This window comes from Polyodon spathula, chromosome 7 (genome assembly GCF_017654505.1).
Source record: "Polyodon spathula isolate WHYD16114869_AA chromosome 7, ASM1765450v1, whole genome shotgun sequence".
Classification (NCBI taxonomy): Eukaryota; Metazoa; Chordata; class Actinopteri; order Acipenseriformes; family Polyodontidae; genus Polyodon; species Polyodon spathula.
In genome coordinates this window covers 25401017-25419011 of record NC_054540.1, presented here as the reverse complement: position 1 = coordinate 25419011, position 17995 = coordinate 25401017, and the positions used below count along the sequence as shown (strand labels likewise).

Below are 17995 nucleotides of genomic sequence, written 5' to 3'. Positions count from 1 at the left end.
TACCAAAATTACACATTTCTCAAATTAGAAATTTATTTCCAAAAAAAAGTGTCACAATTATTGGCACCCTTGTTTTCAGTACTTTGTGCACCCTTCCCTTGCAAGCACAACAGCACTAAGCCTTTTTCTATATTTTTTATGAGATTGGAGAACACATTGGAAGGGATCTTAGACCACTCCTCCATACAGAATCTTTCCAGATCCTTGATATCCTTCAGTCTGCGCTTATGGACTGCCCTCTTCAACTCAAACCACAGGTTTTCAATGGAATTCAAGTCCGGAGATTGAGATGACCATTGCAAAATGTTGATTTTGTGATCAATTAACCATTTCTTTGTGGATTTTGATGTGTGCTTGGGGTCATTGTCTTTCTGGAAGATTCACTTGCGGCCAAGTTTCAGCCTCCTGGCAGAGGCAGCCAGGTTTTTGGTTAAAATGTCCTGGTACTTAGTAGAGTTCATGATGCCGTTGACCTTAAAAAGGGCCCCAGAACCACTGGAAGCAAAACAGCCCAATAACATCAAAGATCCCCCACTATATTTTACAGTAGGTATGAGGTTCTTTTCTGCATATGCATCCTTCTTTTGACACCAAACCCACTGCTGGTTTGCGTGGTCAAAGAGCTCTATTTTCGTCTTATCTGACCATAGCACCCAGTTCCTTTTTTCTTGGCAAACCTTCCAAATAGGCTATTGGCATGGAGGTGGCGTCTAATTGTAGATTTGGAGACTTGGTGACCCCAGGATGCAACCAAGTTCTGTAATTCTCCAACTGTGGCACTTGGATTCTTCTTTGTCTCCCAAACTATCTTCCTCACTGTGCGTGGGGGCAAGATGCATTTGCGTCCTCTACCAGGCAGATTTGCCACTGTTCCATTGGTTTTGAACTTCTTAATTACTGCCCTAATAGTGGTAAATGGTATATTTAGGTTTATTGCTATTTTCTGTACCCATTGCCTGATTTGTGAAGGTCAACAACCATTTGTCTCTTTTCATTTGTGAGTTCTTTGCCTTTCCCCATGGTGATGGATGACATGTGTGTTACCTCATTTTTATACCCCAGTGAAACAGGAAGCCATGGAAGGCCACAATACAGTTCCTTAAGACTGAGATGTACTTAAAGTAGAAAGTTAATGCAGATTTAATTTTGTTTGATTTTATTTATAAGACTCTTTAGGAGTGCCAATAATTTTGACATCTATCTTTTTGAGAGAGAAAAAAAATATTACTTGTTAAAAATAAACGTTTACTCTGAGCAGTTGTATTAGTATAAAAGAATACAGTTTCCCATATTTTTGAGCATACAATATAGCTCATTACCTGTGTTGTTTACTTTGTACAGCATTTTTTGCTTTATCAAGAGTGCCAATAATTTTGGAGGTGCCTGTACATGCATGTTATATGCAGCAACAAATAGTTTGTGTAAAATTCCAGTTTCCTAATATCATATACATTCATTGCAGAAAACACTGAAATAAAAAGGGCTACAACAAGTGCATAGATATTTTAAAAGGTTTGTCCTGCTGTCCATTAAATGGAAATGTATATTTCGACAAATATTTCGTAGCTTATTGTTCAGAAGTGCTTGTATAAACATCTTCATAGAAGATGTCTGTGACCCTGCAACGATTGCAATGGTTTCTTAACTGCCCTGAAAGAGCACTTTGTGATTTTCCTGCAGGCTTAATTTAAGGTCCAAGGACGGGATGGTGCATTACGAGAGGTTTGTGGAGAAACTAGGAAGCAGGTCTCCACTTAGCGTGTTAAGCCATGCACTGGAAAATTTGAGTCAGAGGTAATGTATGAAAGCTATCACTGCTACTCCATCTTCTTTAAGCTTTTACCACAGGGAGTAGGACAAACAGAGGGTTGGTTTTCATATCTAGTCCAGGCTTTCTACTATCCTGAACTCTCCCAGTTATTAACGTGCCAGGGCACTCTCAGGCTGGTAGCTGCATTCCAACATGAGCATGACAACCGTGTCTCCTGTTGAAAACTAGCTACAGCCACGCTGTCCATACTCACTACTGTAAACACTATCGGGGTACCCACCCTGACATGCTAGAATACCTTTTCTGTGCCAAGACAAAAAAAAAAAATATATATCACAGCAGGTTGCAAATACTCTGGATAGCCATGGACTGTCTTACCAAACAATAGGTAGCCCAAGATTAGTTGTAATTAGTTAAACCAGATGTACTGAAAATATCTTAATCTGTAATGTATTTTAGGGAAAACAATTACCATTGTATTGCTCATATATCACCTCATATTTATTACATTCATCTTTTTAAAATTATTTTCACACAAAGATATATACTTAGGTGCATGTGCAATGTGTGAACCTGTTAGATTAAGTGTGGCATCAGTAATGAGAAGAAGCACACAGACCCATGATTGGCTGGGGGTCACTGAAGTTATTTATTGTCGACAAAAAGAGTTTCTGCTTCACAGATGCTTTGTCTCCCTTTCCACTTTACAGGACACCTAAAATAGACTCAAATCAGCAGAATGTTACCGGAGGTTATTAAAAACATTATTAAGACTTCGTCAAGGTCTCTGAGCAGAATGTTCTCAAACAGTGTCCACATTTTCTTTTTTAATATTTTTAAGTGCTGATAAAGAAAAGCAGTACAGGGGTAAGATAGCACTGGTGCCATAACTTGAGAGCTGCCAAGGTCAGGTGTAATAAAACAGCTGATCATTTTCACATTTATAAAGCATGAAATGAGCCAAAATACTTTCTGCTCTATTTTCAAGAACTGGAGTGGAATCCTATACTGAATAATCAATCTATAAACTTCTATTGTACATATGATTTCTTACTGTACTGAATAAGGAAATATAATGTATATTGTATCTGATTGCAGAGTTAAGTTTTGCAAATATAAACTTACGCAAGCCTTCCAAACTTTGATGAAGCAGTACAATAGTATTCAATAATACTCCTAACATACCAATACTATATTACAAAAAATATATTTTTTACATAGTGCATCAATAAATCACCCCAGGGGAAAAACACAAGCAGTATTAATACATAGTAGTAGAAAAGAGATCTGTCACTGTGTAAATTATTTAAATAGACCTTCACAAGCTTGCTTCTATTTACTTGATGACAGATAATGGGGTACTGAACATCGTTGTATAGACTAAAAAAATTATAACGACTGGTGGGCAGGACACCCAACATTATATGAATTATATGGAGCCATGCTATTTATTACCCAGTACGTGGCATGCTGGCAATTAACTGCCCAAAATCACAACATTGTCAGACAGCACAAGGTCATGTGATAAAAATGAAGCCCTTGATTTCATGTTCCAGATATGATATCATTACATCATTCATCTAATTACAGCAGCAAACATTACAGCATTAGAATTATTGGTATTTCTAATGGCAACCCAATGCCACTTAAAACTGTCTACTATAATAAAGAATGGGAGCAAGGCCAAATTAACCTTATCACTGCGATAGCCTTATATCTGTACATGGTTGCTTTTGTAGTGGATGAATTCAAAGATTAAGCTGCTGTATACATAAACCTCAGTGAACAGATCGATTCAGTTGCAATTATGCACTTAGTATTAAAATGCTCTTTCAAGCTTTTAGGCCAGTGATTTCCTTGATCTTATATACAACCTTACAAGACATTATCATGCCCTATTGCTAGAATATAATAATGCATACTGGTTGATACCATTCTCATTATAAGCAAAATAGTTTTGTTTTAAAGTTTTTAAATTTAACTGATTTGCTAAACAGTTGCCAATGCAACAGCTTTTAAAGAGGAAACTATGCATAAGAATAATATGCAAAACACATCCTGCAAAAAGTGAGTTTGTATTTGCAAAACACTAGAAGTAATAATATAAATTCACACTGTTAAAAGTATTGAGTTAATGTTTATAAATGTAATCTTACTTGGGAGCCACAAAAAGGAGTATATATGATCATTTCTAAATCCAATATTAAACTTGCAGGGGTCTAAATTGGGGGAAATAAAGAGCAAGGCAAGAGGCAATGCTAAAGTACTCTCTTAAATAACAACAGCCTCACACTTAGCAACAGAGGAAAGAGAGCTGGAATATTCCCTTTTGCAGGACTGTTGAGTCATAAGGGCGTGTGTGCCAGTGCTGCTCTGTGGAGAAATACAGGGCCTCTGTATCCAGGACCGCCAATCTAACACTCTTTAGATACAATAACTGCCCCAGAAGCTTTAAAGAAATAGAATATACTGTAGGTGTCTGTCATTAATGACGGTAGGTATCTTTTTTTCTCAGAGAAATATCAGTGTCTATAAGCATGCCTCATAGTGATGTGTTTTGTCATGCCTCTTCTCTAGTGACAGGACAGCGTTTCTTGGATCTGCAGAGGGGCTGACAGCTTCTGAAGCTGAGGCCCGTCTCCTTGAGCTCTGTCAGGGGCTTTTCCTGAGACTTCTGACTGCTTTCAGGTAACAAAGGGTCAAGCCAACGAAGAATATACCATATAAATATTGAATTATGTTAGTAATGACAGCTGACACTGTGTCTTCTCGGACTGCGAAGCAAAACTGAGTGAGAAAGTGACAAAGCCAATTCTACAACAAAATTATATGTTTTTTCTATATCTTTATTTTTATATAGCACCTATCATAGTGGAACACCATCACAAAGCACTTTACAGAGGTAGGCTGTGAACTGTACATTATATGCAGTCACTTACAATAGGACATTGATTTAACATCTCATCTGCAGAACGGAGCACAAGGAGGTTAAAAGACTTGCTCAGGGTCACACAGTGAGTCAGTTAGTTGCGGGATTTGTAATATATATATATATATATATATATATATATATATATATATATATATATATATATATATATATATATTTTTTTATTTATTATGTATTTGTCAAGTCCAACGCTGGCTCTGGTATTCTAGAAAAAATAACATGACCTGGACTGGTCTTGGTATGCCCCTTTTTGAGAATGTAAACAAATTCAGTCTGACTTCTAAAAAAAGTAGAGATTGTATGAGGCTAAACTGTGCAGTAGTAAGAATGTAGTAAACAGAGTAAACACTAACAGATAACAGTATATTCAGGTGTAACATAGAACATGCACATGGAACACTGACGCTTTAGATAGAAATGGTTATGCAAAGAGCTTCAAAACAGAACAGGACACTGTTAGTGACATTACAAACACAATAGTGCTCCTCAGTAGCCATACAAAGATAATAATTAGAGGCAGTTGGTACATTCATATTGATATATGATAGACAGCTTAATGCCAAAGCTGCAATTTATATATTGTGCAACACCTTACCTACGTTAATCCTGAAATAAAATATTGGTAACTAAGGCGACAGTTAAGAATACTACTGAATACAACAAACCCCCTCAGATTCTTACCTTACCTTGTAATCAACATACACCACGTGTGGGTTGATTACCTAAACAGAACCGGACTCTCTGACTTTTATTTGGAGTGAGAGAGCTGCACCTTTTCTTTTATACGTATGCATTTCCTACAGTAATGTTTTCAGAAATGGCAAATTATAATAATAAATACATGCATAATCTATGGCAGTATTACTAAAGCTATTCTTTTAAATTCTATTTATACAACCATATTTGCAGTTACAGAATAGATTTTGCTTGCAAAAAGATATTAGTTACATTGAAAAGAGTATTTTTTTTTTTTTTAAAACAATACCATAACTGTTTGTGTACCACTGCAGAAACTGAGCTGAATCCCATCAGGCTGCTGTTGTTCTTATTTTGTAGGAAGGTTGATATCTCTGATGATGGATCTGTTAGCATTGAGAAGTTTAAGGAAATCCTTGAAAAGACATTTCAGATCCACCTGACAGAGGAGCAACTTCAGGGTGCAGTGAGCGTTATCGGGGACAAAGAAACAAACCTTATCTCTTATACAAAGTTATTCACTCTGTTTCACAACAGGTACCTACTTACAATAATATGAACTGGGAAATCAGAAAAAATATACAGTGATGTAAGTCACCACTGTATTTTCAGTATCTAAACTTTTAAAGGATGATTGTAAACAAAATAAAAGGTCTATAAAAATGTATAAAAAATAAATATGAAAAATAAATGTTTCTAATGGCAAGTTATATGTAAGCCAACCAGCATAATGTTAACAAAGGTTGATTTAAAAAGCTATCATTTTGAATTAGTATTGCTTCTTATTCATTTTCATACAGGCCAACAACCTGTGAGTTAAAAGAAGAAGTGGAAAGATGCAGCCCTCTCATTCATATCAACTTCCGTCCAGACAAACTGCGCTATAGAGAGAGCTTCAAAGGGGATTGGTCTAGATACAGCCACGCACAGAAGATACGACCTCTACAAGAGGTAAAAGTAACATATTAATAAGGGCTATTATCATTACAAAACCCACAGGCAAGTCTGAGAGTTTGTTTATCTTATTGTAGGTGCTATTGTGGTCTAGTGTTTTGCTTTGTTTTCACAGAGATAACTAGTTTGTTGTTCTTTTCTTACACTAGCTGCATGTCCTTGTCTACAGCCTCCTTCAGAAAAAATTTCGTCAGTTTTGTAGAGTTTTCATTAACATTTGCCAGAATGATGAGTGCACAGCAGACAAGGAAAAGCTGGACGGCATTTTACAAAGGTATTAATAACCACCACCTGGCAACCACTATTACTGTATCATCAATGAATATACATGTAGGAGACTAAGGTGTGCCGGTTATGTGTATAATTTCACTAAAACCTAATACTGTACTTTATGGCTTCTCTGTGACGGCTGATCATTGAGTTTAGTTTCACCCTCTAAACTCAAGGTGAAAACATTTTCATATCTTCCTTGTTAGTACATAGATGGGCCAGCGCCTGCTTATGTATGGAAAGTACTGCTTATCTAGTAGTAACTTCTAAATCTGTAAATATTATGGTGAAATTCATAAAATACTGCATGGCATTATTTACAATATGCCTTTATTAACCATTTGTAATTGAAAAACTGCTGCAATAAAGTTAATTATAAATATTTCTGTACAAGTATTTCATATTCCAACCAACCCCACATCATAAACTGTATATAAGAAGAGGCAACTTTAAGAAAGATTCCACTGTCTAAAGAAGTGATGTAAACGATAGCCTTATTGTCTGTTGGGTTACATTATTTTGTAGAAATATATATTTTATGAGGCACTGTCTATTTCTGGGTCATGTTCCTTTCAGAATGAATATAATACTCCTTCCAATGGAACTGGGGAAACTCTGGTATAGCTTGCCTATCAGCTACCCTGCAGAAGCCATTTCTCTGAGGAAATTTCTTCGCCATTTCAGCAGGCTTAAGATAGAGAAGGAATCAGGTAGACAAAGCGTGTGTGGTTCAATCAGCTGGTTTAGATGCATGTTTTAAAAGTAAGCATTGGGGCATTAAGCATTTTATTAAGCTTGTTAAGATTAATAAAATAGTACCAACAATTATGGCTAAATGTAGAACAGTTAGGTTCTTCTTGGTTGTTCGTTGACATAGTAACAAATCTAATCTTATAACAGGCACTAATAATGCCAGGTGGATTCTAAATAAAATAAAAAAAAAATAATTAAACTGCATTATTGAAGCAACAGAACTCAAAACCACCAGAATGATTAAGTTAATTGAAAAGTGGAAAAATAAATTACATTTGAAGCTACTGTACATAGCCTTCAAAGCATTTTATTATTCTAAAAACAGACTTGACAGAGATAAATCTTTTTCAACAGGGCCCCAAGTATTCTTAACAAGTGAGATCATGCTTCATCTGTACAGTAAGGAGACATTAAGATAAAGAAAAATGTTTTGGCGAATGCATTTTGCAAGCAAACTATTAATAAAAAAAATTAAAATTGCAAGACTAACATTCTGTTTTACTCTCTAGAGACAACAACCGCACACTTTCCTTTGCTTATAGATTTATCAGTGCATAACTAATTATTTGACATTGTAGATTATAAATGTAACTGTGTGTGCCCTATTTTCTAATCCTACTTTTCATTGTGAATTGAGACTGAAAAAAACACCAACCTGGGGCTTAACTGCCACAAGGGGGCAGGCTTTCCCCAGGTATTGCAAACAGCCTATTTTTTGGTATTGCTCATTAATTTCACAGTGAATACCAGTAAATTGAAATACAGCAGAACAGTTACTTGAAGTGTGACTGCCCTTTTTGAAAAAAAATGTTTTAGAGATTATAAATGAATGTAACCGCCTTGTTACCGAGATACTGTAGTGACTGCTAATTTTTAATTTTAATTTTAAATCCTCTTCCCTCCATTTACTTAAGATTTGCAAGTCACCTCACTCTTCAGTTTTCAGTGGTGGCCCACTGAATTTAGGGCAAAGTATACTTTTGTAGTTTTGAAAACAGATGATTAGAAAACTCCTATTTATGCTATGTCAATCTTGGGTATTGATTTGCTTTGCATGTTGTTTTTCCTGGAATTGTAAAGGTCCCAGAGAAGAGAACCCTGTGGCGCTGACCCAGATTAAGCTGAGGAATCACATAATTAAACAATGGAAACAAATCAAGTCAATTCTAAAGGCCAGTGACCCCAGCGGCTCAGGGAAGGTGCCTCTAAGAGTTATCTATGCTCTGTTTCTAACTCTGAAATGCAATGTTCTGCCTGCTGAGATTGACGGCTTGTGCTTGGCATTTGACCGTGACAAGGATGGTCATTTTCACTACATTCATTTTCTAAAGTTTTATGTCAAGAACAAAGTTACATAGAAGTAGTGTAATCCTACACTTTATAGGTACATCACACACTTTCACCTTAGAGTGTCGAAGTGTGACTTCTGATATTTACTTGTGGAAAGGCTCGAATAAAGAAAGGATATTTTTTTCCAGTGTTCCTTTTTTCAGTACACTGGGGAAAAAACTGTAGTTTTTTCCATTGGTGTTAACAGTAGACTTTAGCTTTAGTCTATTTTGCTTTATTTAAAGGGGATGCAGCTCATTATGGATGTATTAGTAACTTTTCTAATACAAAGCTCCTGTTACAATTTAGGCAGGGGTAAGCTAGGACAATAAATAACCAAAATCAAGGTGTTGATTTACCAATTAGAAATATAACTTTGCAAACTAATGTACAAGCAGGGGATGAATCAATGTCAAGGATGTTGTAATGTAATCAGTTTGTTTTGTTCATTGCATTAGTGCATATATTTCAGACAAAGCATGTTAATTTTCTGTCTTGTATATGCTTGTTGGACTGTTAATATGTTTCATATTAATAAGCAGATGTTTTATGGCAAAATGTTTTTACTATGGTAATAAAGCACTCAATGCCTGCTAAAAAGGTTCTTTTTTCCTTCCTTTTAATACACAAATTCCTTTGAGTTTGCATAGGACAGAAGGCACTCCAAATCAGGCTTAGCCAGTGGTCTTTCTCTCTGTGTGTGTGTGTGTGTGTGTGTGTGTGTGTGTGTGTGTGTGTGTGTGTGTGTGTGTGTGTGTGTGTGTGTGTGTATATATATATATATATATATATATATATATATATATATATATATATATATATATATATATATAGACAGCAGTATATTAAATATTGGGACATATTTTAAAAGTGTTTACTAGATTCTTTATTTTTGTTTTATTTTTTAAGAAAACTAGAACCAAAACAGCTGAGTTATATCATCCAAGTTCTTCTAAGCACTCTCAAGGTGTTTCATATTCATTCTTTCAAAAAGTAGGAGTTATTTAAAGAATGGAGGAAATGCTTTGACAATATGGCCCATTGTAGCTTGTTAAACTGTATGGCAATCCTTATTATCTTATTGTGTTACTGGCCAACCCACCACACGGTCTATGTTGTTTCCTCTAGCTGTGGAAGAAGCTTAAATGTCTATTTTTGGACACACTATTGTTTAGCCTTTGCCTGGTATAAAAAGTAACACAAAAAAACACACATAAGGTTTTACACTTTTTATTCACACCAGTAAGCATGAAAACCATAGCTTAAATACCCCCGTATATATCTAAAACATTTTACAATAAAGTGCTGGCAACAAAACAAACCTACTAAAAACTAATGCATTTAAAAAAGTAGTTTTACACGAATTCCAAAGAAACACATTTATATTTATGTAACTACAATAAGGTCAAAGCTTGTGGATGAAAGTGACAAATTCTTTTAAAAACAATAATAAAAAGCAGGAAAAGGTATAAAACTAACAATATTTGCTTATTACACACAGTCGTGTTTGGTGTATTTTTACCCAGTGACGTAAAAGTTGCATAAGAAAAAGTAAAAGCTTATACATGTATGGACAGGGTATGACTGTAAATAGCTTCATGCAAAAAAGAAAAACAAAATCATATTTAGCCTTTAACAATTGAGTTTTGTACAGTTCTATACCTTTTCCTTTGTCCAAAAAAGGACAACAATGTGGTGAAATGGGATGAGAAGAGCTTAAATAACTAAACAGATTCAGTTTCTTATACTGAAAAATAATTAGTGAATTATAACTTAATAGATAAGATTAGTTTACTGGTCTGGGGAATTATCTTTCTTAGCCCTGTCAACTAAACTGGCTCATGAATAGGATGCCGATTAGCAGACTCATTTTCTGGACTGTATTAAAATGTGGGAGACCTCTGCTTTATTAAAAAATCATGAGAAGAGAGACCAATCCATGTACCGTTTTCAGGCACAAATTAAATTTAAATGTACTAATTAAGCCCTTTAGCATTACTTTTACTAAGCACACCTTTAATCTAGGTTGCACCTTTACCTCACATCTAAAATAAACAAAAACAACAAGCATTCATTTGGTAAAGCCTTTGTGAGGTTAGTAGTAAATGCACTTTATAAATCAAGAATGCAAATGTTTAAACATTTACAATAGGATTTTAGTTGACTGCTGTAACATTTCATCTAGCAATGTTACCTTACAAAAGTTAGTATTAAATAGTATGTTACAAATTGTCTACTGATGCCTGAAGTTCTTGTTATAGACAAATAAGTTACAATTTACAAATATATTTTTAGAAAATCCAGTTTAACATCCAGTATTTCTTCATGATCCTCAATTCCTCTTATCAGAAAGTGCAAATACATTCCAGCTATATAATAACTAATTTAATTAGAACTCTTGACAAGCAATCCGAGGTACCATAAATTATAAAAAGGGCTGCTTTCTAGAGCTGTGTTCGAAAGTTTGCTCGCTAACCAGGAATTCGAAGGTAGTTTTAAACCTTTGACGGTTTGTCAGCCACCATTCATGCACTGTAGGTTTTTTTTGTCTGTTAATAGAAACCGTTTGACAATGTGTGAATACTATAAAATCACACATTAAATGTTACTCACATGCAAAATTGGATCTTTTGATTTGTATAATGCATATTACTTAAACAGTCATATTAAAATCCACTACCAAGTCATTATATGTACAACTATATATGGCGCCAATGCCATGTCTTGGAGTGTGGTATATTGTGCCAAAGCACTATAGCGGTTGTAATGCTTCAGTAAAATATGTACTGAATACCTAGTGTACAAGACAGTCTAAGAGAAGTGCTATGGTAAAACATGTTTGAAAAACATACAAAATACACGCTAACACTAATAATTGAAAACTGAGCACCATCCGCCCCTCCTCGCTCCAGCTCATTTTATCCATAGGGAAACCTTTAATTTCTTCATTTGCCATCTAGACAGCAAAGCCTGGTATAGCATATGCAAACTGTGCAAGCGACTGTAGATGACAAGCATAAGTTCCTATTATTATTTTCAGTAGTAGTGACTGATAACCTGCTTGGAATGGTGACTGTTAAATAAAGCTTTGTTTTGCCTAAGTCTGCTGCAGTTGGTGCTGCTGCAATGCAAGCTTACTGTATACAGTATATCGCAAGCAGCATCGATTACATGTACATAAACAACATGTACTTATTTAAATCATAAAAACATGATTACTGTTCTATATAAAACATTTTTTGTACTACATGTGAATGTTTTATTAAATGTATATGGCTTACCTGTAAAATTGGATTTTCAATCAAATATAAAACAAAGAGCTATGGTGATGTCACCAGCAAATTAGTAGCATTGAAGGGTCGAACCTTCCTTCGGTAATGTGTTCCAAACCTTCGAAGGTCAAAATTTACTCTTTGTTGCAGTCCTACTGCTTTCCATCATACAAGTAAGAATTACATATTAAACCTGAACAATTATACATTAATATCCTGTTAGATTTTATTAACTCTTTAACAATAGCAGTAAACTAATAATAATAATAATAATAATAATAATAATAATAATAATAATAATAATAATAATAATAATAATGTAAAATACATAACAACAACATTGTCAGATGCACCTCATGTAGTGTAATCTGACTGGGAGAAGATATTTGGTAAAGGAAGGTTTGAAGCTTGGAGAGGAGCAAAGTTTAATTGCTATTTAATGTAGCAACCAGAGTATCTCTTAGGTTAGCAAGAATTTGGAGATTAAAACTAAACTGTTATAATAGCACTCTTAAACAAAATCTATAGATCCCTATAGAAAAATGACAAAAAAAAGTCTTGGATTGAGAGCACTGGCAAAGCCATCTGAAGGGCACCCTCAACTTCCTTTAGTTATACAGAAACTAGTGGGGGTTTCAAAGACACTGGAACTACAGAAACAAAACCCATATCTCTGTTAAACTAAATGTATATAGAAATGCTTCAGTGGTATCTGGGTCAGTGCAAATTATAATAAAATAAACATACAGAACAGAAGTATACTATTTCCTGTTCCTTGCATTTCCGCTATTCAACTTCCTGCAATTGAGTTGTAAAGTGGTGCAGCTGAATGATCATAATTTCCTAGCGAAGATTACAATTGAAAGTACAAAGATATTTCCAAAGAACCTGCCACATTGCATTTTTTTTTATACCCTACTGCAGGTTATTGAAGTATACAAAGCTATTCTACCTTGCATGAGGAGGGGGTATAGAGACTGTAAACCAACCTGCACAAAGATAACGTTGTTGAGAAGAACCATGCCCACGCTAAGAAGTTAATGTAGTAACACTTCTAGACATCAACTAGAAGGCCCAATCTACTTTTCCATGATCTAGTGCAGGGGTGGCAACCCTGGTCCTAGAGTGCCACAGACACTTGTGGTTTTTGTTTTACCCGAGCCCTAATTGATTCAATGATTGGCTTAACTGGTCAGAATTACCATGTGTTCCAGGTATGTAGCAACTGATGATTAAGAGATACCTACAAAACCTGCAGGATTGGGGCACTCCAGGACCAGGGTTGACTACCCCAGATCTAGTGCATTGGTACTCAACTCTGGCCTTCGAGATCTATTCCAGTCCTGGTCTTTATTCCAACCAGGTCCTAAATTACTTAGTTGCCTCTTAACAGCTTCATTTAACAACATTAGAACCCACTTGGAGTAAAAACTTGGACTGGATTGGATCTCGAGGGCCAGACTTGAGTACCCCTGATCTAGTGCCTCCTCTATAAAGTTTAATTGATGATTAGGCACATGATTGTATTTCACACATCCACCTGTTATGAATTAAAGTCATTATGCAAAGAACCAAAATACATTCTGTTGACAGGGACCAGTAATACTATTGTTAGTAGTTAAGTAGAGTACATAAATTGTAACCCCCTTTATTAGAATTATACTGTAGATCAGAGGTAGGCAACCCTGGTCCTGGAGTTCCACAATCCTTTTGTAAGCATCTCTTAAATCAATTGCTAAATACCTGGAACACATGGTAATTCTGACCAATCAAGCCAATCATTGAATCAATTAGGGCTTGGGTAAAACCAGGGTTACCTACCCCTGCTGTAGATTATTATACCATAATTATAATCTTGGTTACATGGTATTGTGCAATAAATACATAGTTCACTAACAATGAACAAATAACATTTTATTGAATTAAACAAAGTTTACCAATAAATAAACAGCTCATTGTTGCAGTGTACCTTTCCATTTGACCTTAAGCATGTTCATCTTCTGCACTGGTTCATTAAAGTTAGCACCATATTTACAGGTTTGACAAAGCAAATGTTGCAGCACATTTCATTTGTGTTGTTCGAACCTCCACACTAATTTTTATTTTTTCTGCTTCTTCTTGCCATTCATTTCAAAGTAGGCATCTTTACTTTTGGTCTTCACTGCAGGATGTCTTGTTACAGGAGGCGCAACCTTTGTATTTGAACAGGGCTTTTTTATAGATGAACCTTGAGCTTTTCCAGACTTTGGAGGTCCCTTCGCAGAAGCTGCAGTCTTACCAGCTGTCTGTGTTGTGGGTGCTGGAGTCTCTGGAGTTCTGGCTACAGATTGAGGAATCTTAACTACAGACAATGGTGTCCTCTGAGAAATATTGGAATTAGTAGTAGGTATTCTGGGTGCTTTTGTGGTTTTTGGAATGGTCCTTGGAGAAGGACGGTTTTTGGGTTGTAGATTACCAACTATATCAGTGGACAGCGGTACTTTAGCTGAAGTCTTAGGGATTGTAGTCCCAGAGGATGGGGCCTGGTTCTTTGCAGAAGACTTGGGAGGTGCACGACCTAAAGCAGGCGATGGCCTGGAAGTGTGACTGTTTTTAGCAGGGGTTTCTGATTTGGTGGCGTTTCCAGTCCTAGGTGAAGAAGGATGTTGTTCAGAGGGCTGAACGCCTTTGGTGTTCAACCTCAGCGTTGCTGCAGGAGACCCAGGCCGTCTTTGTGAAAGTCTTCTATGAACGGAAGCTGGTGATACTGTGCTGGCCGTAGGTAGCTTGGGCTTTTCAGGTTCCTTTTCAGTTGGCATTCTTGGAGTCGACATCAGTGAATTAATGGGTTCTGAACAAACTGAAGGTGTCCTTGATCCAGAGGGTACAGGGTAGCACTTGGGGGGTGAGGAGGTGAATTTGGAGAAAGGTCTTGGATTCCTGGTTGGTGTTTTGGGGCATTTAGCAGATGGTTCTGAACAAACAGACAGACTCCTAGATAAAGCTGTGGGTGTTGCACATTTAGATGAGGGCTTCAGCCTGGACACCATTGGGGAGTGTGTCAAAGGTGACTGGGGGCACCTTGCCTGGCTTTCAAGCTTTTTTGTTAATGTTATAGGTATTCTGGCCGAAGAGTAGGGGCTTTTGAATGAGGAGTCTTGGGGTCGACCCCCAGTCAGTGTAGAGAGCGGCTGTGGAGACTTACTTTGTGGTGGTGGTTTTTTCGCTAGGCGTGGTGTTGTTGCAGGGGAGTGTTGGCATTTAGATGGGGTTGGTGCTCTGTTAGTAGTCAGTTTGGGTACTGGAGCAGCAGAGCTAGGCTTAGAAGGCATGGACTGCAGATTAACTGCCGATAAGGGGTTCATAGTAGGTGGCTGAGGAGTCCTGACCGGGGATGGTGGAACGTCAAGAGAACCCGAGACTCCTTTCTGAAAGGCAAGGATTTTCTGTTCGAGAGTGGTGAACTGTAACACCCGGCAGGGGTCATACTTTAACAGGAAGCCTTGAAGGGTGTCCCACCCACCACCTACTCGTACCATCACATGCTTGCCATGTAACATCTGTAATAAAGTGAATACAACAGTATTTACAATGTGGTATAAATTCAAAAGGGATTCTCGTTTCAAAACATTTGCTACGTGCCAACTAGCACTTTCTTTCTAGCATACATGTTAAAATGTGCATCTAGGAAACATATGCAGTATACAAAAGCATTGGGCCCCTTTTTTTTTTTTAAAGCATAGAACACATGCTGTTGCATTTGAGTAAGTGATAACAAAATGATGTTTTAAAACTATCAAGAAACAATAATTGAACTGCTGTTACAATTTGGTTATTTCTTGATAGTTTTTGCTTTATTCACCTCACAAATTGTGCCTTTGTCTTTAAACTAAAGCCCATTGTCTATACAGAGCTCCACCCTGAAACAAATTCAGATAAAAATAAAGGCTATATATGAAAGAACAGAAACCAAATCCTAAGTTCTTCTTTTATGGAAAACAGTTCATGTGTGTTCAACTTAGTATTTGTGAAGAGCATTAAGGCCTCAGCCCACAAATCACATGATGTGCAAATCCAACGCAGACTGGTATTCCTATAAACTGGTCTTCATGCAATTCAGGTTTCAATTATAGTACAATTATGTCTCAAATGAGGGCTGCTTGTCTTTTACTGCAATAGCCAAGGTTTCATAGGAATAAAATTCCATGTAGTTGCTGTTTGAAGCCGTTAATGCTGTGTGTTAAAACTAAGCTTCATGCCAATGTTAAAACTAAACTTAAGATATATATATATATATAATATATATATATTATATATATATATATATATATATATATATATATATATATATATATATATATATATATATATATATACACACACACACACACACACCACTACATGCTGCCTTAAATTCAAAAGCCAGTAATGTTGTGGCAGCGTAAATATTCTAGAGGGAGTAGAAATACAAGAAATGGATTGATGCCGATTATTAAACAATTTGAAAATGTACTGAAATAAATTAAACAAAATGTACTGGAGAATGAGTGAATTTTGGATAGCATTAAATCTGTCTAAGTCAATCAAATCATTTGAAATTACAAATACTCCAGTAATTTTAAGTGTTAGGAGAGCCTAGAACCTTATGAACAAACTGTTTATTTTAGTAAATGCTCTTTGCAAACAACTTCTGGTTCTATTACGCAGACAATCTTGGTGCAAGGTTTAGGACAGCTTCCTGTAGTCAGACCCTTGTAATAAAACATGTCCTCCTGGCAACTGCATTAGATCAGCAAGGCTTTCCTCAGATGTTTACTGGGCTAAGGTCATGTGAGCCTGTGGGCCAGATGCCCAAAATCTTGTTAGAATTATTTTCATGCATGTGGACAATTTCTGTGATGAAACCTACATCACACCCCCCAAGTATCACAAAGACTTGTGTCAGCATCTCTTTTCACTTCACCCTTCCCGCCCCTCCACCCCCTCACAATGTAGCCCAAATAATTGTCTAGTCTAGGTCAGCAGGAGTCACGGACATGATTTGTCAGGCAGTCAAACTATACAACTGGGAAACAAACCAGGGCTAACATCAAGGGAAATCATAAGTAGACTGACATAATTAGATTCTGAACAATGGCAATTTAATATAGAAAATAAATATCCTACAGTGTCAGGAATTTTAAATTACAAGTCCTTAGTCAGTACAGTATTTGAAATGAGTTTTGTACTCTGTAAAAATCAAAAGAACTTAAGTCATAAATCTTTTCAAATGGAGTTTGCAGAATGATTGGGTACATTTTATTTATTTTTTTTAAATACAATGTGAGATTGGAATGTACAAACAAATAAAGGTACGGATGGGACGGACGACAGTGTTACAAAGGTAAATCACTTCATTTGATTGAACACTAAAGGGAACCTCTTTAAAGCAGAACAAAATGTAAAAAATTAAACCAACATTAAGCTCTAACATTTATAATTGTTCAGCAGCTTCAAACAGGAGGTCGCATGACAGCTTCTAACTGAAAAACCCCATGCAACTCAAAGTTGTTTGGTTTGTTATTTAACATTAGTCATATAACAATAAACAACACTGCAATCTGTATATTGAGTACTGGATTCTGCCCATGTTGCCACTGCAGATGCTGTTACTACAGCCTGACACTGATCAATGTTCTGAGAGTTTTCTATAGCTATGCTTGTAGCGCTACTAATCCTGGGGGAAAAAAAAAAAAATATATATATATATATATATATATATATATATATATATATATATATTACTTACACTGTGTGCCTTTTTTATTATTATAAGATAGGCCACAACAAACCTCTAAATGTCATCCCAGTATGTGTCATTTTATAGTAATTAAGGAGGGGCTATGCTAATATGTTGGATGTCATCATCATAAGAACCATACTATGAATTAAACATGCACTGCATTAAAAAGGGCGTTCACATCAACTTTGTAAGATATTAAAATGATATTACATAAATGTGTACCTGGGTCAAACTGGATT

The 17995-nt window shown here is 36.0% G+C and overlaps 2 protein-coding genes across 3 annotated transcripts in view; one reads left to right on the top strand and one right to left on the bottom strand.

The window, feature by feature from the left end:
• LOC121317817 (EF-hand calcium-binding domain-containing protein 6-like) overlaps nt 1-9323 on the top strand; it is a 33373-nt gene extending 24050 nt beyond the window's left edge. The window contains exons 12-18 of the mRNA XM_041253919.1: nt 1681-1794; nt 4349-4459; nt 5778-5954; nt 6218-6368; nt 6521-6645; nt 7218-7351; nt 8475-9323. Of these exons, the coding sequence (XP_041109853.1) occupies nt 1681-1794; nt 4349-4459; nt 5778-5954; nt 6218-6368; nt 6521-6645; nt 7218-7351; nt 8475-8752 (1090 nt within the window). The 3' untranslated portion in view covers nt 8753-9323. The remainder of the gene's footprint in view (nt 1-1680; nt 1795-4348; nt 4460-5777; nt 5955-6217; nt 6369-6520; nt 6646-7217; nt 7352-8474) is intronic.
• A 3009-nt stretch (nt 9324-12332) lies between these two features.
• Nucleotides 12333-17995, bottom strand: part of LOC121318417 (GAS2-like protein 3) — a 32125-nt gene continuing 26462 nt past the window's right edge. Inside the window, exon 10 of one of the 2 annotated variants that reach the window (XM_041255056.1) lies at nt 12333-15534. In XM_041255056.1, the coding sequence (XP_041110990.1) occupies nt 14095-15534 (1440 nt within the window). In that variant the 3' untranslated portion in view covers nt 12333-14094. The remainder of the gene's footprint in view (nt 15535-17995) is intronic. The other variant, XM_041255057.1, reaches the window with a different exon arrangement.